General features: G+C 35.0%; 1 protein-coding gene across 2 annotated transcripts in view; it reads left to right on the top strand.

The window, feature by feature from the left end:
• The first annotated feature begins 8205 nt into the window (after positions 1-8205).
• The window catches only part of LOC138709123 (26S proteasome non-ATPase regulatory subunit 2-like), a 78375-nt gene continuing 62059 nt past the window's right edge, over positions 8206-24521 (top strand). For both annotated transcript variants that reach the window (XM_069839659.1, XM_069839658.1), the window contains exons 1-3: positions 8206-8363; positions 12874-12930; positions 23729-23857. In XM_069839659.1, the coding sequence (XP_069695760.1) occupies positions 8292-8363; positions 12874-12930; positions 23729-23857 (258 nt within the window). In that variant the 5' untranslated portion in view covers positions 8206-8291. The remainder of the gene's footprint in view (positions 8364-12873; positions 12931-23728; positions 23858-24521) is intronic.

The following is a 24521-nucleotide window of genomic DNA, read 5'->3' as shown; positions in this document are numbered from 1 at the left end:
TTCCAAACTTCTACGTCTCAATTATATTACAATAAAAGGCTGTCATTCTTCATATTATTAAAAGATATTACATATTATAAACTAAGGTACTACCTTTCTGTTGTTCAATTCATACACCGTACCTTTTCGGAAATAATGAAAGAAACTTAATATATTTTACATGAACACTGCAGTGGCGGCTCGCAACCTCAAAAGTTGGTGAAGCTCTTTTATTAAGGGACATGATGTACGACTTATTTATTTATTTATCTATCTGTCTGTCTGTCTGTCTGTCTGTCTGTCTATCTGTCTATCTATCTATCTATCTATCTATCTATCTATCTATCTATCTATCTATCTATCTATCTATCTATCTATCTATCTATCTATCTATCTATCTATCTATCTATCTATCTATCTATCTATCTATCTATCTATCTATCTATCTATCTATCTATCTATCTATCTATCTATCTATGTGTCTATCTGTCTGTCTGTCTATTTATTTATTTATTTTGTAGATTAAGTTGATTCGTCTGTCTCTAAGGAAGGAGAATTGTCACTGATGTCGTCATGAAATGGCTGCTTCTCAATCAGATCATGTAGGAAGTCCTTGTGAATGGAGATGCACGCCAATGGTGTTAATCTCCCTTGTGCCATTCGATTGCGAAGATTTGTCTTTACGCAGTTGAGTGCAGAAAAACTTCGCTCTACTGCAACGCTTGTTGACGGTAATGTCACAATAAAGGAAAAGAGCCTATAGGTTTCTTCAATGCGTCTTTGTTTTCTCTTACAAGTTTTAGTGTTTGTATCAGGGGAAATGTTCTGGTACTCATGATCTGCATAGCGAAGCTCTAGTTCTGTTTTCAAACGACTTGCTTTGAACAAATTTTGGAAAGTCTTTTGTAGAGTGGCTAGAGCATTAGAAGGAAAAATATTTGAATACTGAAGAAATTTTGAAGTATTTGCAAAAGAGCAAAACTGAAGCTGTTCAGTGTCTTGATATCTAGTGTTAACTTGCATAAAAATGGCATCAAGTATTTAAAAAATAGTTGTTTGTACTTCTGAAAAAGTTCACCTTCTGACAGCTTAACATATTTCCGCCCTGAAAATTCACCCCTTTCTTTAGCGTTTAAAAAAATGACAAAAACTTCATCTGTTTTCACAAAATCCATCCGAGTTTCATGCCGATTTTTTTATTCCAACTAACAAACAGGGCCGACAAAGCCCACAGCCACTGATATTCATTGTACCACGCAATTTGAAATGTTTGTTGTAAGATCTTGCACCTTTCCTCTTCAAATTTTTTGCCGATATATTAATAACAAGTGTTAGTTTCCCCGCCAACAATTTTTTTTTAAATTTTAGTCGGTTATTTAACGACGCTGTATCAACTACGAAGTTATTTAACGTCGATGAGATTGGTGATAGCGAGATGGTATTTGGCGAAGTGAGGCCGAGGATTCGCCACAGTTTACCTGACATTCACCTTAGAGTTGGGGAAAACCTCGAAAAAACCCAACCAGGGAATCAGCCCAAGCGGGGATCGAACCCGCGCCCGAGCACAACTTCAGACCGGCAGGCAAGCGCCTTAACCGACTGAGCCACGCCGGTGGTTTCCCCGCTAACAATACATCTCTTTCCTCACCTTCAGTTCATCGCAAAAATGGTGTCTGTAACACGCCACACACACTATATCGTTATAGGATACATTCCTCATTGTTAATAAAAATATTTGAGTCACCACTTTTAAAAATAATTATAAAACTATCACTAAAAATAAATAACTGCTTAGTTAACTTAATCTTCTAATATATCGTTTTAGCAACAAGACATAACACAGTCACTCAATTCACACGTGTCACACACTGAAATTGACAGGTACAAAGAAGTGTGAACACTGTGAAAGGCAAGGAATTTTATCTCATTGTATTCGCGTACCGTTATTTTTCTTTCAAAAGAGCCAAGCCAGGGAGCTGTAAGGGTGTTTGCAGCTACAAGAGAAATGTTTTGTCAGCGATTCAAGTACCCTCGCAGACAGGCTGTATAGAAATCTTACAAGGATTCGTTGCCATGGTTACCCATAAACAAATCCGCAAATTGAGAAGCTCTACCTCTGAAAGAGGGATATAGCTGCAATTGTCACCCTTCCCCACTCTGCGCCAACCTGTAGTGACAATGGGACTAGTGTTCCATAATGCAGAATACCTAAGTGCAGAACATATCACAACGCAGAGACTAAAAGACAAAAATGAAGTGAAATAAAATAAAATATTAAAATACTTGTAAACAAGTGATGTTGCGCTTAGTAAACAGGTGAAGTGCCGCTTCACGAGCTTCACCCGAAAAACCGCCCCTGGAACACTGTAGTCTACCCTTTTCACGTATTCATTTATTATTATTATTATTATTATTATTATTATTATTATTATTATTATTATTATTATTATTCCAATGAATTAAGGTACTGTATTATCTTTCATTTCCCTGACTTCATAATTTAATCATTTGTAAGTAGCCTTAACTTATCCCTTTCTTCTTTTTTTTTTTTTTTAATATATTGACGTTGAAGTGTTATGATTTTTACTATAGCAAACAGCAGTCACAATACATGATTAGTACAAATGTGCGATTTTTCTTGCACAACTTGCAGCGATGAAATAAATATCTAATAGGCCTGCTGATTAACCTGTTACTTACAAATGGCTTTTAAGGAAGTAAGTTTAACATTTAATCAATCATTTATATTCAAGTGTTAAAAGTAGTGTACGCAAGATTCAAGATGGATTAATGTTTTTCTAAGCGATACTACATCCAAACACAATTTCTAATTAACGGGTTTACTTACTTACTCCTTACTCCTCGGCGCTACAGTCCATGTAAGGTCTTGGCCTCCCGAACAATTCTAGCCCATTCTTCTCTATTCTCTGCTCTATTCCTCCATAATTAGCGGGTTTGTATCATATAAATACAATTGTGCATGTGGGCCTATGCTTGCTTTAGGCGTTTACGAAAATTACTATTAAAATCAATTAACGTAATAAAAATAATGTCTGCAACTGATATAAAATATTTCGACAAGTTTGAACATATTTACGAAGAACTATATGTTGCCTGTAACCGAGCTAGGAGAAATCACAATTCGAATTAACGACAATATGGTGGTACCAACTTCCTGCTTGTAAAATAGCAGTTTCTTCAAATCCATGGAAATATTATACGGACATTAGGTCTACTGTTTTATTAAGTTCAGTATTGCCAAAAAATAAGTTCCTCAAATATAAAACGGCCCATTCGAAGTGTATAAATTTTGCGCTCATTTAAAAAAAGTCCTCCTCCTCCCCCCCCCAAAAAAAAAAAGAACGAAAAGAAATGCTGAGCAAAATACTGCAAACAAATAATTTACCCTATTTGGAAGAGATTCTGACTGATATGTATATCTATTATCTGGCAGTACATCTCGCTTGACGATATGTTTCAGATTCGATAATTTTAAGTTCACAGCTATGAGAAAACTTCGGTTGATCGAGTTTTAAACGACGTGTGCTCATATGCTGTGCGAAAACTGTGAGAAGGATGCGAGATTGTTTGTGAGGAGGAAAGTCAATCCTTTCCTCACACATAGACCACAGTATAAGAAGAATATGAGTATTAATGATATGGTTGAGACTGCTTTTCAGTTGAAACAAAAATGGACTAGTAAATTCAATATTCTCTTCATTAATTTTTCAAGATGTCGATAAATCCTGTCCTTTGGTTATGCTTACGATAAAATTATCAGTACCGACTTAATAGCGTGACATACATTCCTAAATTTTACAGTTCGTAAAAGTCCATATTTAAAAATAAATGTAAAGGACGCTCAAAATTTAAGAAAATCGCCTATTATTTATAAGAAAGAAATTTTCTGTCCATAATTAGGAAAAGAAAATGAAGTTGTAAACTTTGTATTGCTGTAGGTTACTTATATAATATTACATAATTGTGTAGAAGTCTCGTCACATTACAATAATGACTAAGTAGGGTAATAAAAATATTTTATTTTTAACAAGATATTAGAGTAGGCCTATGAAGTATTATAGGACCACCATCACTAAACGCCATTTCATACAAGTTGAGAGGATTTGAAAGCATTTCTTTCCCCTTCTACTTTCTCTGAGTTCGTTAGCGACAGCGTAAAGTGAAATAAATGCTTTCGCATCCTCTCAACTTGTTTGAAATGTCGTTTACGCTGTCGCTGACGAACTCAGAGAAAGTAGAAGGGGAAAGAAATGCTTTCAAATCCTCTCAGCTTGTATGAAATAGCGTTTAGTTTCATAGAGGGTATATGAGTCGTCTAGAATCAAACTGAATTTTCTCCAAATTATGATAATTATAATGAGTTTGACATGATTCAGATCAGAATTTTGCAGGAAATGTGATAAACTGCTCGTTTGGAGTCTAACTGCACTAGTTTATCGTATTTCATGAAAAAAATCAGATTTTGTAATAAAGTGCAGTTTGATTTTAGGTGACTCATATTATATTCGATAGTATTATTATTATTATTATTATTATTATTATTACTATTATTATTATTATTATTATTATTGTTATTATTGTATAAAACATGCCTAACTATTCAAATTGTACCTCTCTTTAAAGTGATACATGAAGATAAATAATAATAGAGCCTATATTCTCGGACAAATAGCGGAAGTTAAGACAATCCGTGAACTTCATTATACAAGGTGGGCACAAAGTCTCGTTACCTCCTATAAATATCTCAAATACACTATTTATGTAATTCCGGTGATAATTATTCTCATGATGATATACATAAATTAAAAGATAGAGGACGAAGTGCCGAACCTTGTGGTAATCCAATGGACGTTGTTCGTCTATATTGATACTTCGTTGTTGTTGGAGTGTGACATAAGGTTGTATATCAGAGCAATCAATGTCCTGGTAAATGTAGATTAAGTATTAACAGAAGGATAGTTAAGTTTAATGTAACATACATTATAGAAACATCCAGGAAAACTACCGATAGCCCTTTCTTTTATAAACAGGCTGTATGAGCTTCTGTCAACAATGTTAGTAAATTATGTGTAGTACTAAACCCTTTGCGCAAACTATATTGTCGATTAAGCCATAATCCGTATATTTCCAGATAAAATGTTAATCTTCTGGCAATTATGTTTTCTAATGGACTATATCAAGCGCCTGTTTACATGTAAAAAAAAAAAATAGCAGAAATACGGTTGGCTTTCTCGGTAGTTGAAAATAATTTTAGTTTTAATTCAGTGAAACATACCATGAGATTATCTCAAACAATTTTCTCTGTTTCAAAAATATACAGCAAACCAAATAATGATGCCAAATCGTTGTTACTAAATGTGTGTATGATGAAACCAGTAAACTATTAAAATCAAAATATTTTTACATGCTAGTGTTGAAACACTGGCATTAAAACTTCATGCATCCAGACTAGATACACAAATTATGGTGATATTGTTGTGTCATTGTTGAGCATTATTAAAATTGGGGCCAAGGTTCCAATGCTAGAAATCTTTACGGAAGTCTTGAAAAAAGTTAACATGAACATGAACTTTCAAAAAAAGAAATCATTGTATATTGTACCGACAATGTTGGTATGATGATCGGCTAAAATCAGATCCTTGCTGTCAATATTTTGAAAAGAAACTCTGAAACCATAATTTTGTCATGTATGTTTCATACACTGTACTGATACTTAATTGAAAAGTGATATGTACCCATCATTTAGTTCCTGTAACATAATTATATTGTAAAGGATGTTGAAAAAATTATTCAATATTTTAGAAGGTGCTAGTATGCATCAAAACAAGAAAATAATGTCTAATAAACATGGGTCCTACAACACATACTTTCTGAGATCTGAACACTTGTTCATAGAAGGTGCTCAATGTGACGTCCATTCATGGCAATGCATTCCTCTGCCCCTCGACGCAAGGAATCATGCACTCTTTGAAATTTATTTTAATACGTTAATAAGAAAGTCCTGATAACGATCTCCAGTTAATCTCTGTGGTAGCACGTATGGTTCTATTAATCCGTCACCAAGAACGCCTGCCCATGAGTTGATAGAGAATCGGTGCTGATGCCTTGTTTCTTCGACTGCATGGGGATTTTCATCAGCCTACACATGCTGATTACGAAAATTCACAACACCATCTCTGCTGAACCCCGCTCATATCTGCAACCAGACTTTTGTTTTCAGTATTCCTTGCGACGTATCATTATTCCATGCCAGAGGTGTCAACTACGGTATGATTATCTGACAGTCTACTGTTTTGTAGGGCAGAAAATTGCATTGCCATGAATGGACATCACATTGAGCACCTCCTATGAACAAGTGTTCAGATCTCAGAAAATATGTGTTGTAGGATCCATGTTTATTAGACATTATTTTCTTGTTTTGATGAATACTATCTCCTAAAATATTGGATACTTCTTTAAAACACTCTATATAGTAACTGTTCAAGTACAACCAGTTCATAGACCCTTATTTCGAATCGGTGATTATGATATTCAGTTATTATTGCACCTGTATTTTGATTAACTGTATCCTAATGCACTGTTACTTTACTGGCATGTATTAATAATTTCTACCTCACATTCCCACCATTTCTTCCCTTCCCACCATCATAAGGCCCGTAACACACTTGCAGAGTTTTCGCCAGCGAGAAGTGTGTTGCGAGAAAGAGGCGAAGAGCCTCCTCCACACACTTGGCGAGTTCTCGCTATCACAGATCACACCTTGCTATGATCATCTATGCTCTGCCTTCATGCAGAAAGCATTTTTTTTATTATAGTAATCAATCCTTGGGGGAAGTATTATAGGTTATGTATTTACGTACTTAAATATATAACCTATAAGTATATTGTCGTACTTTACAAATTACCTACCAACGCTTTGTTGAATCTGAGTATTCAGATGATGAAGAAATGGAGTTACAGGAATATATTTTGTTCATGAAAAGAAGTAGGCCCAAAATTAAAGCCAGAAATATCTGAAAATCACATTGTATCTTACGAAAATAATGGTGAGTTTTGGACATTGGTTTCGTTTTGAATGATGATACGTTTAGGCGTTATTTCAGGTTCAATGGACCACAGTTTTTTTTTTTTTTTTGCCATTCATGATATGATAGAGAATTCTTTGCTATAGTCTGATTAAAATTACATAAACTGTTAAGACATAGACTATAGATACATTATTTCAACTGTTTAATCAATACTATTAAATCTCATCAAAATAAAATATAGCCCTATTTATTTTCAGATAATCTGATATTTGTTTCCAGATTTCTTCTTTAAGTTTCGTGTTTTTATAGTTTTCATCCCGTGTATCTTATAAATAGGTCTACGGGTGACATCGTACAAGTTCGATAAGTTTCTGACTGCAATTATCAGCCATCTTTCCTCATTTTCAAATAAAAACAATACAATTCATCGCCACCTGTAATATCTTTTACCCTAGATCATATATGTAACAGATATGTCGGGCTTATAGGCTTTGAGGTTAACAACTTTTGCCAGGTTTAGTATGCTGCCATCTAGTTGTTACATAAGGAGTCACGTCGTAATTCTCATTTGAATTGCATTAGCTACTGTGCTGCCATCTCGTGTTCGTTTACGGCGGACGGGTGGCGATCCTGGCGGTTGTTCTCTTCAAAGTGCTGCCGATTTTAACGTAGCGAGGAGTTATCTGTTACATATATGATCTAGGCTTTTACTACATTCAATCGTCATAAAGAGTATAAATGTCAATCATCTTTGATAAATGTGTCAAGGAAATTCGCTGAGCTACCGATTCCAGCGAGAAACTCGCGCGAGGTTTCTGCCTCGAGCGAGAAATCTCTTCCAGTGTGTGGACGTCCATTTGAATCAATGTTATCAATTTTTTAATTTTCTCGCAACACATTTCTCGCTGGCGAAAACTCTGCAAGTGTGTTACGGGCCTAACCCCGAAGTGGGAAAAGTAGGAAGAAAGTAGGTACTTTCATGTTTCAACGTTTCTCTGCCACCACGGTAAATACTGCCACGAAGCTTGAGTTGAGGGTACTAGGAACAATAGACTGTGCCGGTGCTGTTGCTCATTGTATACGATGAGGCGATAGTAGCGATCCTAGTGGTTAGAAACTTTCTATGGATGCATATTTCCTACGTATTGCCCTTCGTGACTAGATGGTGCTGCCACCTAGCAACACATTGCCTTTCTGCTGAGCAATGTTTACGGACAGCGGGATGTAGTGTTACAGAGAAGCTGACTTGCCGACAACGAAGGGATGCATCGTAAAACAACAAAATTTTCTGCAAATTCCAAATTCGCAAAAAAAGGAGATATGTCGGATGATATCGTAAGTATTATGTTTGTTGTGGAATATGAATCCATGTCGGCTATCAGAATTCAACAATGGACTGATTCTGAATAAGAATGTACCGGTAAATTACTTTTAATATATGTAATGGAAAATCTGTCACTAACTTCAAAAAATAAGTAACGAAGTTGTACATCTGAAGTACAAGAGGATGCAAAATGTCATCCATAATTGAACAGTCATCCTTTACTGCACAATCGATTGGATGACAATACTGTATTGGCATACTACGATACTAATACTGCAGTACCGGTAGTTGATGCGTTGGATAATTGGACATAGTGTTCAGTATAGGCATAAGTACAATAGATCGTGCAGTTTACTTGTTGAACAGGACATTATGTTGTTAAAGCATTATTAATTTAGATAATCATCCAGTCGTACAAACTCAAATATGGCGGCACTGAAACGGGAGCAGTGTTGCCAGCACTATTCTTAAAAACCCGCAAAATTGCTATATTGTATATTGTCAATGTAGGGTTAAAATACAATTATGTTGCTACTGTGAGTGCAAAAATACCTGCTAAATATCTATATTAGCAATACAAGTTTCATGGATTTTTAACCGCTAAAATAACGCAGAAAAACGTTAGATGTAGCTGGAAAACCACTGAATTGGCAACATTGTATCGGAGCTATGTTGTCAAATCGTGAATCTGCCAACTGAAGTGTACGGGAAGTTGCCAAACAATAGTACAAAAGTCGCGAGATTCGTCGTCATTGTTTTTGTCGCTAGAGAGTGTAAAAAAACAAAAGTTGCTAACTTCCTACCTAATCAATGGAAAAGTTAAAAGTAACGTTTTAATTATATATATATATATCATTGTTATAATAATATGTAGTGTACCGGTATTTGATTATTTTTTTATGGGTATTATTCAAAATGTTCAGTTTTAATCAGAAATTTACTATCACTTTTTTCAAAATTTATACACCACTTAGCCTACAGTTCTTCAAACACACAGAAATTTTTGTTGTCTGCTAATGTTATTGGTGTGATGTTTAAATTTAAAATGTATATATCGCTGAAAAATAGTTGAAATTCGCCAGATTTAGCAATAGTAGAGAGGAATAAGATACAGCAGTAACTTCAATTATCTTGACAGGTATACGCCAGGAATGTTTTGATGGCTTACTTTCATCCACTGCTACTTACAGACCTGTTACTAAATCTACGTATTACTCTGTGAAAAGATTTATTAAATCTACATACTTAGACTTCAACAAACAAAATTTAATAACACAATCCCAAGGGAAAAAATGGAACTCTCTGCATCAAAATCCACAGTTAATTCCCGATTTACCACGAAAATCGTCTGTAGCTGCATTTAGATTGGCAACAGGCCATGATTGTTTGGCCAAACACCTGCATAGAATTGGAATATATCAGTCCCCTAACTGTCCATTGTGCAACTCAAACCAAGAAATGGATTCGGAGCACCTCAAAATCTGTGCTTCATTGGCTGGTCATGATAATATCTTTGAAAAATATTGGAGTGCAAGAGGTCAAATGACTTCATTGTCAAATGCCTGGCATTAGAAAACAACAACAACTTTCATCCACTGCCAAGGGGCGCAAGAAGCATCCACTTTTTCATTTCATTTATTATATTCCATAGATTTTACATTAGCAATGAAGCTTTAAGATGTGGAACAAGTCAGAATTTTACAAAATTACAATTACAATTTTTACAGTTTTGCAATTTTCTACAATTTTTTGCAATATTTTGGCGAGATTTGAGATGAGGTGAGGCCCGAGGATTCGCCAAAAAATTACCTAGCATTTGCCTTATGGTTGGGGAAAACCATGGAAAAAACCCAATCAGGTAATCAGATCAAAGGGGGTGAAATGAAGTGAGGCCGAGGACTCACCATAGACCATCCGGCATCAGTCCCACGGCTGGGGAAAGCCTCTGAAGAAACCTATGGGACCAAACAGGGGATCCAACCCATGCCCGAGTGCAGCTCCAGATCAACAGGCCAGCGTGTCTGCCAACTGATCTACAGCGATGGCTCTACTAAAAATATACAGTACATAGCCAATCAGATTATTAAATTTACAACACAAACAATTATTCATCAGTTCAGTTATAAAATATAATACATAAGTTAATTCAATTTAAGGCATAAACAATTCAATCATTTGAGATATACAGAAATTAATAATACATATCCTGCAAATTACTCAAATTACAAACATAAACAATTCATCAATAGAGGTATACAGATTACTATTCAATTTAAAGCATATACAATTCATCAGCCATACTATACAAACATATGCAATACAAAGTAAACAATTACCTAATTCAAATTACGGGCATACTTTCGTTAAATTAAACAAATTTGTATAATTCATATCAAGTAGATTAATTCAATTTATAATCATATTCAAGATTCAAAATGGGGTACAATCATAAACAGTCAGTTCAGTAGAGCTATACAAACTGCCTTTAATTTTAAAAGCATATACAATTCATCAGCCAAACTATACAAACATATACAATACATAGTAGACAAATTAATTCAACTTACAAACATATTTTCATTAAGCTATACAAAATTGTACAATTCATATCAAGTAGATTAATTCAATTTATAAGCTTAAACATTTCATCAGTTGAGCTATACGGGGTACTATTCAATTTACAACCTATACAATTCCATCAGTTATGCTAAACAAAAATATACAATGCATAGTAAACAGATTAAGTCAATATAAAAACATATTTTATTGAACTATATAAAATTGTACATTTCAAATTAAGTAGAATAATTCAATTCACAAGCATAAACAATTCATCAGTTGTGTAGAAGGTATGAGTATGTAGAAATTTTGTTAATTCTATTCTAAACCTTATCTCATGGTTCTTAAAATCTTGAAGATAATTAGGCAGTGAATTGAAGACTGTAATACATGAATAGCGAAGTCCTTTCTTATAACAGCTTAGACTAACAGAGGGTAGATGAAGATCTGATTTATGTCTTGTATTAAAATGATGAATGTCTTGATTAGTACTAAATATATCTTAGTTTTTAATATACAGGATCAATAGGGAAAGAATGTATTCACAAGGTAAGGCAAGGCAAGATTTCTAAATTTTGGAAAATACATTTACATGATGTCCTTTTATGCACACCAGCCATTATTCTTATAGCTTTCCTTTGTAAAACAAAAAATGTGTTTAGCTTCAGACGAGTTCCCCAGAATATTAATCCATATTTCATTACAGAGTGAAAATATGCAAAGTATGACATTTTAAGTAAGTTTATATCACCAATAGTAGATAAGGATCTTAATGCATAACATGCAGAGCTCAATTTACGAGTAATACATTCTATGTGCGTTCTCCAGTTCAAGTGATTATCCAACTCTAAGCCAAGAAACTTTGTGCTTATAGATTCTTTGAGATGAGTTCCATTTAATCGAATACTGTAGGAAACCTGAGCACTATTGTGTGTACTAAATTTGACTGCACTGGTTTTATCAACATTAAGTGCTAGTTTATTTGCATGGAACCATTCATTCATTAGACTCAGAGCAAAAGAGTCAAAAGAGCAAATTTTTTTAATTTAATCATTTTGTCTTGTATGGCGTCGATTTAAGTGTGATAAATGTTTACTCCATTTGTATTGATATTATATTTCTGGTCTAGGGAAAATGTTCTTATAAAAATTAGCCAAGTATTTCCTAAAGGATAAATTCGCTACACTACATAAGTTATCTTTCGCTTACTAGCTGAACCTATAAAATAGTAAACTAATGAAACCCATCCCAACCTAAACAAATCAAATGTAGTAACCCATCTAAGTGCAAGGCTACCAGTACATAAATAAAATGGATCACTACTCACACATGAAAACTGCTATGGTATCTCTGTGCTGTGCTGTGACTAATCTCTCATAATCGTGGTTATGATGGTGATGATGATAATAATTATCTTTAATTATTAGTCAAAATACGTCGACTAATGTTGCAGGCTTTGTCATTATCGTCCTATAAAACAAATATACTGTATACATTAAACTTAACTTTAAAACACTGTATCTCTTTTGTTACTTTTCAATATTCATCACAAGAGTAAAATAGGTTATCTTGCTTGTAAGCCATTTTTAATCGCTCTCTTGAATCAATTAACAGATACAGTTACAGCAGAAAAAGGTAATTCATTAAACAATTTGTTACTTACAGAGTGTTTGCTTACATAATGCAGGTCCCCGGGTGAGACATATAAATTATGTGCAAATGGAGATTGAATCAGTACATACTAATATTTCATATTAAAAACATATCTTGACCAGGATTGATCTATCATTATTGTTTCAATAATGTGGGGTGCAGAAGGAAGGAGTATTGTCTACCTTGAATAGGTATTGCTCCCTCAAATTACAAAAATGTTAGTGGCTCACTTTACAATAAGTAAGGAAGCATTCATGAACACTTAATTAGTAATTAATTTATTCATTCTGAAAAACAAATTTATTTCAGACAGAAGATGACAAACGTCTCCAAGAAGAACTCAACATGCTGGTGGAGAAGCTCACTGTAAGTATAGGCTGTACTACCTCAAATATAATACAACACTGCTATTATAGTATCCATCATCATCATCATAATCATAATCATAATCAAGAACAAAAAAAGAAGTGTTGCTCTTCGCTCCATTTTCTGTGGGTCCCTTACGATTTCATCATTTATTAGGTGTATTATATAAAACAAATTTTGGATACTTAGGCCTAATTGTTTTTTATTTGTCAACACACTGAAACCTTTAATTTGGATTGATTTCTTCTACTGTAGCCTATGGTGTGTTCAATGAGGAAAGTCAATAATCTGGGAGATCATAGTAGCCTATATGTCATTTTGAACAACAAATTTTATATAGATTATGTTGTCTATACCGAATAGTTGTAAAGAGTTGCTTGCTCCTAGATATTTTGTAGACTCAGTAAGAACTTCATTTTCTTTTCTCAATGTTCGAACTTTGTTTACCAGTACCGGTATCATGCTTTGGGGGGGGGGGGGGAATTCTGCGGCAGTTTTCTCAATTGTCGAACCTCTGAGTGGTAAAATTAATAAGCACGTTTCTTGTTTTGTTGAAGATTAATTATTGTTGTCTTATTTTTACTATTATAACCGTAAAATCATCACTGCCTAAACAAGCTGGTTTATCACAACCTTAACAAGTTAGTTTATGCTCATCCAGACTTTCAGAAAAGTAGGCTATTTGAAGCATCAATAATTTTGGCTGTTGTTGAGGTTAGGCCTACAGCATTCTTTGCTTGGGATAACTTTCGTTTTTGATAGGTTACTTTCCCTTTTTTACCAATTCAATGCGATTTGATAGGGAATGTTCATCATGGTAATTAAGTCATTAATTTGTCCTTTATAGGCTATGTGGGACTAATATTAGATCCATTTGGAGAATCATCATTACCACCTTAGGTAGGGCCTACTTTGCTAATGATTTTGTTTGTATATGTTAATTCTAATTGTTTCTGCAAGATGTGCGTAATTTATGATCTGGTGTAATTAAGCACTGGTATGAACTTACTTCCATCTTAATTGGATTAACTTTGTAGATCAAGGAATATTTCTCCTTAAATCTTTTTTTTTAAATATATGTTGTGTTTTGAAGGGATTGCAGTAACTTCGGTATGCATTCATTCATTTGTTCGTTCGTTCATTTGTTCATTCATTCATTTATTATATTCCATAGATCTTACATGAGCAATGAAGCTTTAAGATGTGGAACAAGTCAAAATTTTACAATATTACAATTACAATTGCACTTACCTGTATTTAGAAAGTAACAATTTTTCACAGCAAACACTAATAATTGCTGTTTGATATCGGCTGTGAAAGGTGTACATTTTAATAAAACAATTTCCTTATCTTCTATTTTTAAGTCGACCTGGTTGGCAAGTTGGTATAGCGCTGGCCTTCTATGCCCAAGGTTGCGGGTTCGATCCCGGGCCAGGTCGATGGCATTTAAGTGTGCTTAAATGCGACAGGCTCATGTCAGTAGATTTACTGGCATGTAAAAGAACTCCTGCAGGACAAAATTCCGGCACATCCGGCGACGCTGATATAACCTCTGCAGTTGCGAGCGCCGTTAAATAAAATATAACATTTTTTTTTCTATTTTTAAATCATGGAAACTATCATTGTTTACCTTGCATTTGTTTTTAGATGACATTTTGTTTGTATTTTGGTAAGCTTCCAAAAGATCAATTCTTATAAATCTTCTCTGCTTCCATATTTGTAGCATATACTATCTTCTGATCTTCAGTATTATATAGCCTTTATGTTAGAAAATTTCTATTGAATTCTGATTTTATTTCAAGCAAGTTTTGAATATTGAGGTAAAGTAACAGCAATATTCACTGTGGAACGTAGAAGAACTTAACCTAACAAATCACAGATCAATTGAAATATAGACACTAGAGACATATGCCTGTGGTCAGAATTTCAATTGTTATACTATCAGTACTCAAGTTGAAGTTCACTAATATTCATTTTTTCCTAAACCCCGATATTTATGTTCTCCATTATTATATTTTTCAGCTCCTAAAAGCAGTGCCACATATAGTTTTGAGTTTTAAATCACTTTATATAAATGTTGTTTGCTAATATTATTAAATGAGAAATGGTTCCTACCCAACTTTATTTGGAACGGTGTGGTTACTTAATTAATGGAAGACCTCCCAAGAAAAAGGATGTAACATCAAATTAATGAAACATGTGATTTTGGTGAAAAAAAAAAATTAAGAATCCATTTATAACAATAAATGATTGCATGCAATAGCTGAATAAACATGTATCTTTGATTTCAAATGGTTTTGCTAGTAAATATAGACCTAATGAAATATGCCCCTGAAATTATTTTCCTTTCTCTTGAAATGTGCGAATTGAATTTTTTTAAATTTAATGGAGAGGGGCACTATGGTCCAGCACTGCGACCTGTTAAGATCTATTGTGCTGACCCTCTGGTGACGCATTCCCAAACCCACACCAGCTGACCACACTAAGGTTCTCTGTGTGCCCAGGTTTCGAGCAGACAATCCCACTCGTCCCTAGGCCAGCACCTTCCATGTGTCGCCAGCCAGGATTCAGGAAATGCTATAGAATGATAACGAAATGGAGAAATGGTGATGGAATGATGTAAATGCTTAATTTGGGGAAAAAACGGAAGAACCCCAGGAAAAACCATAACTGCGACCTTGTCCGCCACAATTGTCACTGTGGATTTTTTCAATGAAAAAATCCCAGACCTGGCTGGGAATCGAACCCAGGCCGCCTGCGTGACAGTCTGAAGGTCTAACCATTCAGCCACCGCAGAGGAGTTCATTCTTTAAATGTGTATTATACAATGTTTACACCTTTACTCCAGGAAGGTCTTCAATTATAGATTTTCTGTCTATATTACTATGTCAGGGCTGGGCACCAAGAGCGATTTCTACTCTCTCATGGGGAGCCATATGACTTCTCTTCAACCCCTTCCTTGCTGAACACCACACAGTGTCGATGCCGTGACAGATGAATATTGAATATTAAGCGTCCCTGTTTAGAGTTTGGATTTGCTCTCAGTGCCCAACCCTGCACTACGTGATTACATCTGAACTCTCATGTGCTTTGATGGCTCTGAATGCTACTACACTCTGTAGAATCGTGTGAACTACTGATACCGGTAATGAATTCTTTAGAAATAATACACATCTCTGCTTAAAATCGTTAATATTGGTGACCTCATGGTCGTCAGCACTGTTTGAATTGACATGAAATGCCCCTTAAATGTTCTGAAACCTGGTGGTCATCTGTCAGGAAACCTTTGCTAGTATAATTCAGCAGCTGCTGTAGAATTTTGAGCTGGTTCACCATAAATTAGCAAGATATCTAGTTATTCATAATAACAGAGCCCGGATTTTATGTAATATGGAAATGAGAAATATATATACATAAATATGTAGCTGTAAATGGCAAAATATGTAATAAATAAAATATATGTAATTTAAAATCCAAGCTTTATTAGATGTATTTTTGCACATTAGTAAAAAATTACAGGTGCACATGTGATTCAACCTCATTTAATTATTGTTTGAAGGCGTAATTAATAATTAAATATTTTTCCATATTTTCTGCTGTCATTGATCGTTTTGTCAATGAGAACCCATACGTAGGAATAAAGTTCAGCTCTAATCGTTTCCATTGTGTCAGTGTAGCAGGAGTTAAAATAATTTTTCCGGAGTGTTGATTCATGCGGAATATTGAAGTTGCAGTATTTGCGTAGGAATGCTTGAAACTTCGGAACTCCAAGTTTATACCATGGTATGTTTGCAGCAACCATTGCCGTGCACAAATTTTTATTAAATTCACTAGTAGAAGACGAAGAATGTTGCAGCACCACTTGTGTAAGAAGAACTTGTTTCTTTTCGATGGAGCACGTTTTTTTTATTTCTCACATGAAGTTCAATTTTTAAATGCTGTTCTAATTGTGACTTCATGGAGCACCCAATGCGTTTGTCACACATTTTGCACAGCACGATTTTACCATCGTAGTAAAGGAATCGTCAACTGAAATCCAGTCTCTTAACTTGGATGCGAATAGCAGTAGACTAGCTACTTGTATCACCTGATGTCAAAATAAGCTTCTCAAGAAAACAGAAAAAAAAAACTATTGTTTCCTTTTAGAGCAACTGATTGGGCGTGTTTGTGCGAAATGGTCATACCCACAGGTAACTTCCACCCTTTCCTTCACCGCGTTAGCAGTACAATGACTCACCCTTCGCATTGGTATTTGTTCCTACTTTACTGTTACTTCTTAAGGGAGATACAAACTATTAGCATTGCAAAGAGATGTCCATTTCTTGGCAGAATACGTTATTATTTTCAATTATTAAATTATATTTATGCACTAGAGATGAAGAGATAAGCTTTATAAACACATTTTGATTTCACATATGCAGAACACATCACAAATGCTAACCACACCTACAGAGACATAAATACAGACAGGGAAATTCTACATATTCAACCAAAAATCCAGAAACTAAACATACTACAACAATACGAAATATATAGACACACAAAAACACATCCAAATGAAATTCTCAACACACAACTCAATTTCAGAACACACACACGCTCTTTGACTCCACTTTACACTACACAAACACACCCCTACAGAAAACACAAACAAAAGGCGCCAAGACCAGCACCAATCAGTTCTGAAGATGGCCCATAACAGGCTGAAACTACTTAACCAGGTACTGAAATATTTAACACGTGAAGGATATCTAATACATGTTCCGAAGCTCTACTGGGTGTTCATTTCAAAGTGTGTCATGACGTCACTGTTGTGAGTCAGCGATTTGAAGCGAGTTTCAGCTTTTATGTCAGAGAAGTTGCCTATTAATCAAGGCATTCAGTCAGAACTTGAGAACATGTACGGTATATCTTGAACGTCATAACAACAGATGGCGGTCTGTAAAGTCTGTGTGTTACCATTACCTCTTTCGAACTGTGTTTTGCGCGGGCAAGTCGTACACAGGGTATTTGTTATCATCGGTTGCATACGGCAACATTCCACAATACAAATCAAATGCTTCGTGTCCATGTTGACTGTCGAAGTTAATGTCAACAAATACGTAAGTAATCGTCTTAACCCTCTCCCCATATCCTGACAGTAAGAAAAAAACTCACCTCAGTACGTGTTTCCAAACAGTTCACATTCCTGCCACTACAGGCGTTACTGTACGTACCGGTAAGTACTCTTCAGAATGAACGCCGTACTTGCTAGGCAACTTCTCTGGCACATAAGTAATACGCCTCTGCGGAAGTGTGGGAAGATTGAATTCTCTAGGCTCATCGACTAGCCACATGACGGCATACAGCGAGCCATGACACACTTTGAACTGAACTCGCAGTATAAACAGTTTTAAGAATTAAGTAGAGGGAAAATTGGTGAAAAAAAAAGTGTATTCTTTCAAAATATGCATTATCCTTCAAAATATGTAATAATATATGCCAAAATATTAATTATGCTCCAAAATATGTAAAAATATGTAACTTAAAACTTCGGAATAATGATCTCTTTGATATGATTTGCCGACATTTTAGCTTTCCTTATAGCTACATATATAGAAACGGAATATGTAATTACATACAGTCCGGGCTCTACACAATAAGTTTGAAAATATGGCATTTTGTCATATTTAGATTACCTTCACATGCAGTGCAGGTCTGAATTGTTCAAGGAATTAGTACTGGTTACTGTAGGTACATATCTTACAGTTCCAATCAAGCTAGCTTAGTAGTCAGTTCTCTTGTAAATAAGCTAACATAAGGTGTCCTGGCCTTCCAAAGCCATGTTACTACAGTTGACTAGTGAAATTTGCAATTCTTTCTTAGCCGATTTAATCAAAATCTTACTGTCTATGAATAAATTACCACTAAAACGTGGCCATGAATAACAAAAGAGTAGTGAAGTGCATTCTATAACTTCTTGTAATCTAAATCCCAACTTTACCTTCTCACAGTGGAACTGTTTCAAAATAAAGAGGCTCTGGGACCGAGTCACAGCAGTGTAACTGCTACTATCTTAACATAGAGGAAATGCTACATTAGTGGCAACTCCACTTGTACTCCTCTTGGTCAATTATTGGGTATTCTTTTACATGCTCTCAAGACTCATTATAAGACTTGAATGTATTGCACTGATCAAACTGTTGACAACACAGGCAAGAATAAGAACAATGCTTGCAAAAAAAGGAAAATATATTAAAGTTTTCAACATAAAATGTATAGGGTATAGGCTACAAGGATGACCAACATAGGTGGAGAGAGAACAGTTTCCTTGGGGCTGGGGGGCAAAGCAAAACCATAGAATCCCGATAAACAAGGTTTTGGGGGACATTATTTACCTTCTCCCATATAGTTTGACTGTAGTACAGTATATCGGAATATGATCATTTAATAAAGGTATTTTCATGGGCATGTTTCTTACAGTGTTACATCCATATCTGCGATGTTGTGGACTGAGTTGTATAGGATTTGAACTGTAGATCTACTACAAATTATAATAGGGCATAACTTAAAACAATCTCCCTATTTTTATCTCTCATACACAATCACATGTATACATCAGTAATACTATGTAACAGTGCTAACAGAAACTTTTTTATCTGAAACTTACCTTCCTTAAGATATCATATGAAATGTACCGTAAATTCTAATTATTTTACTTAATCTCTCGTCTTCAAGTTTACACATCATACTGAGATCACTTTTCTTTTTCTGCATTGTTCTGCAGTATATTATTCATATTTCTCCAAGTGGTGGCCTGAACACCTGCAGACTTCTAACACCTGAGTACAGGTTGTTACAAAAGAAACATTACAGTGCTTTCATTCCTCAAATGAGGTATAGAAATTCTTATACATCCAGAAATTTAAAATAAACATTATAGTCCAGACACATGATCTGAAGACATTAATTCATCAATTTAAGCACAGAAACTTAATCATAAACATAAGCTAGAAAAATCTTTTGAATACAATATTTTATAACGTTAATAATAATAAAAAAAGAGTTCAGACAAGTTTGGGAGGGCAGTGCCCCTCCATGCCACCCCATAACCCCGCCTAATGACCAATTAGATGATATTTTATTAAAAATTAATCTCTGTTGCAGTCATTTCTGAAACAAAAAGGAATCTAAGAGACTCAAAGAAAACCCAAAATTAACAGTTATACAGTGGGGTTAGCCAAAACGCAAGAGCACGAGCTGAAGTCATCCATTGATAACTATACATTTGAAATGATATGCGACACTGATAAGAGTTTATATACCAGTAAAAGGGGAAGAAGAAGAAACTGATAAATTTTATACTAAATTACAGCAAATATAAATAAAATTAACAAATCAGATATTCTTAATGTCCGTTCTTTTGAGTCACCTTGTATTTTAATATTTAAGAAAAAATGCATGTAAAACAACGCCCTATTTACTTTTTCCGTTGCTCTAATAGTTTTGCCGTAAATATATCACGATTTTACTGTCTGGTGAGGCGCCCGGGTAGCTCAGTTGGTAGAGCAGCTGGCTACGGACTGGAAGGTCCGGGATTCGATCCCAGGAGGTGACAGGATTTTTTTCTCGTTACCAAACTTTCAGAACGGCCCCGAGGTTCACTCAGCCTCCTATAAAATTGAGTACTGGGTCTTACCCAAGGGTAAAAGGTGGTCAGAGCGTGGTGCCAACCACACCACCTCATTCTAGTACTAAGGTCATGGAAAGCATGGTGCTCTACCAGTGGCGTATACTGGTTAAAGGGTTTGGGCTACCACTGACCCTATTATTACACAAAATATATTTTAAAATCCCTATAATAAAATTCCTTACATATTTATGTGAATTCCAGACGTCTTGATTGGGACGAAAATACTTTGATGACTTCGTCCTTGAAATTACAGTTGGGCCACTTGCAAAGTTTCTGTAGAAATGACTTTTCAATGGATATTAGTGCCAAGCCGGATAAACGTTCTTGTGTATGAGTTGATCTACAGTAGGATTTTATTCTCTTCAACGCAGAAAATGTTCTTTCTACCGATGCTGACGTAGCTGGTATTGTCACAATTAATGTTGCCAATTTAAGGACTTCAGGAATAACTTGGTTCAGCTGGTTTTCATATATGACAGATAATATTTCATGGATAGGTTTGTTCGAAAAATCAAAGACTTCTGCTGAATATATTACACTTAATTCATTTTTCAAACGTTCTTGATCAAAGTGACTGTTATAGGACTGAAATAATTTGTTTAGTGCCTCATTCGGGAAGTTTTCTCTATAAGCAGAAAATTTTTGAGAATCTAGAAGATGTGTGAACTGAAGCTTTCCATAATCAGAAAATCTGTCAGTAATTTCCATGTGCATACGATCTAGTATGCTGTAGTACAGCTGCCTGTATTTCAATTCATCATCTCCTTTTCTTCGCTTTAATGGTGGTTCCATTGTATTGGCTGAAGAATTTTCATTTTCCATATTACTCCATATGGACGGAAACCCACTACGTCTGAACTCAGATATAATATTTTTTTTAACTTTGATACCTCTTGCAAGTGGTATGCTATGTCTAGACTTTTTGTCTGAAGAATATTGTAGAGCACATCTGTATGTGCGAATACTCTAGCATAGACTTCAAGAAGAAATATATTCTGAAACTGTGTGAAAAAATTCAAATATCCTTGAGCCTGCACATTTACAGCATCATCCCAGTTTTCTTCAGAGTCATTACAAATGATATTTTTAAAGAAAGCAGTCCGTTTTTCTCTGTATTCCTTTACTGTATTTACAAGCCGAGATGTAAAATTCAATCTAGTTGGTGCTACTTTTGGGAGTTTCTTGTTCATAAATTCCTTGAGTTTTCTGATCTTTTAGGAGATGATGAGAAAAATGCAGCTAAACCCGACAATGTTTTGAAAAAAATGCGGCATTCTGGAATGGATGAAGTAGTTTGTTGCAAAACTAAATTGAGAACATGGCTGTAACAATGGACAAATAGTACTTGAGGATACTTTCCTTGAACTTTTGTTTTTAAGCCATTAATATTTCCCGCCATAACTGAAGCACTATCGTATGTCTGTGCAATTAACTTATTGCCGACATTGTATTCTGCTATAACACCTTCCACATGCTGAAACAAAGCAGGAGCAGTTTTGTCCAAACTGACTTTTGTGAATCCTATAAACCGTTCTTGAACATTGGCAGTACTGTCGACGTATCTTAAAACAGTGGACAATTGACTCTGATTAGAACAGTAACTTGTTTCATCAACAACAATGGCCACAAAAGTTTTTATGTTCTTTATCATAACCCCACTTATAGCAAATATTAAGTCATTCTGAATTGCGAGAGAAGTACCACGAAATACTGTTGAACTCTCAAGATGATTGGCCAGTAAATGGTCAAATTCACTTAAGGAACTTAAATATTCAATATAATTTCCTATATTGTCTGATTCCACACTCTCGTTATGACCCTGAAAAGCCAATTCTTGTTTTCCTAGAAAGCAGACTGCGTTAATAAGACGCAGTAAAATCTCCCGATTTTTTTTTTTCAGAAGAGCATTGTGTTGGTTGATGTGTAGAGCTTTTTGCTTATCTAGCTGTAAATCAATTCTTGTCTTCCCAAAGTTTGCAAAGTTCATGCTACTACAAATATGAGCTTTTGATTTGTTGTATTCTAGGACTGCCGTTCGAAGGGAGTTCATATTAGAAAACCCCTCTTTTGACCACACATTAGTTTCGCGGTTAAATAACAAACATGGCCAGCAAAATAGTTTAGACAGTTTAGAAGTACCACACAACCAATTCCACTTACCATATGATGTTGAAGTGAAATGGCGTGTGTACTCTCGCTGTTTTTCTTTTACGTCCATGGACAAATTTAACTCAGGAGTTGGTCTTTCCATTTTCACAATTTCAACTTTCTCGTTGTTATGTACGACGGTTAAAAGGCACTTTTAATAAACCTTCTATTACACAGTCATTTTCAACACAAACCTCTCCAGAAACTTGTTCTGCCATATTTTTCACAATATCACTTAATTGGGAAATTAAAAACTTAATAATTCACAATTAATATAACTCTTAGACACTCGAACAAATCACAGATTTAAAATAATGCACTGCAAGAACACAATCACATTCATGAGCTAGCGTACTAAGCATATTGCTGCTTCGCGCCTGCGAAGAAACCGATCACGAGAGCGGCAACTCGCCCAACCTACATTGCACGATGGAAACAGAAGGGTGAGGGGGGATGGGCAGTCGTGCCACAAAACAGCGTGCGCGGTACGGTCAGAGGCTACCTCACGTAGCAAGCGGTTTCTCCAGCGATGCCGCCTTGACAACTTGTTTCTTTTCGAGAGCAGAGAGCGCATATAAATCTAACAATTACTTTAATTTTAATTACTATGGTAAAAGTAATAATACAAAATTATTACATTATGTTATATTATAAACTTTTTCTTTTGTAATTTCCTTGGGCTACCACCCGTAGCCCCGGTAGTCCGCAAAATACGCCCCTGGGCTCTACCTCCATGCCCCCCAAGTGCCTTCATGGCATGTTATGGGGATAGCTTACCTTTTTACTGTCTGATGTTTTATGAATGATCTTACTCTGAAACTTGGTATTTATAATGCAGCATACAAAATACTAGAAGGTACAAAAGCTGAAAATAAATAAATAAATAAAATGAGTACAAATTTAGTGCAGTGAATTTCAAATGGACTGTGCTAAATAAGTTTATTCTGTATTTACTGGTACATACTTGATCAATTTCAGGGTCCAGACGAACAGCTTTACATGCCAGCACTGGAGACTCTACGCCATTTGATTCGAACATCAACCACATCTATGACGAGTGTTCCACGTCCTCTCAAGTATTTATGTTGTCACTATGAAACATTAAAGGTTAATATTTCGTACAATATGGATATAGAAGTTAAAACGTAATTTTAAAAGTAAAGTTCAACGAAAAGTAATTATATGATACTTAACCATGTCATTAATATTTTTAATATTTAGTAAACAGTATATCATTATGGCTTGAAATTGTTTAAATATGTATTATCACTAGGAACGGGATTTTCAGGTTTTTAAGAAGTCCATTTTAGATTATTGGAATAGGTGAAATAGGTTTTTTTGTCCAAACTCTGAAAGAGGTCAAAAAAAACTGCCTGATTATTAAAGATATACACTTACAGTTACAGTAGAACCTCTATTATCCGTGGTAATGAAGGGGGCGAGTTGAATGGTTAATCGAAAAAATCGGATAATCCGTACTATGGAAGACTTTCATAAATTAAGTGTTGCATAATGCAGTTTCGTAATTTCCTCCATGGTCATGTGTTTTAACACATTAGGTAGTGGATCAGAAATTTTAAGTATAATAGCTCTGTTGGAAAGAGTGGGTGAAGAAAGAATAATGCTGAAACTGATCAAAAAGAGAAAAAGGAATTGGCTGGGTCAATGACAGAGAAGAAACTGCCTACTAAAGGATTCACTGGAAGGAATAATGAACGAGAGAAGATTTTGAGACAGAAGAAGATATCAAATAATAGGCGGCATTAAGATA

The sequence above is a fragment of the Periplaneta americana genome, chromosome 11, assembly GCF_040183065.1.
Source record: "Periplaneta americana isolate PAMFEO1 chromosome 11, P.americana_PAMFEO1_priV1, whole genome shotgun sequence".
In the NCBI taxonomy this organism is placed as follows: domain Eukaryota; kingdom Metazoa; phylum Arthropoda; class Insecta; order Blattodea; family Blattidae; genus Periplaneta; species Periplaneta americana.
This window is presented reverse-complemented; position numbering and strand designations above follow the sequence as displayed.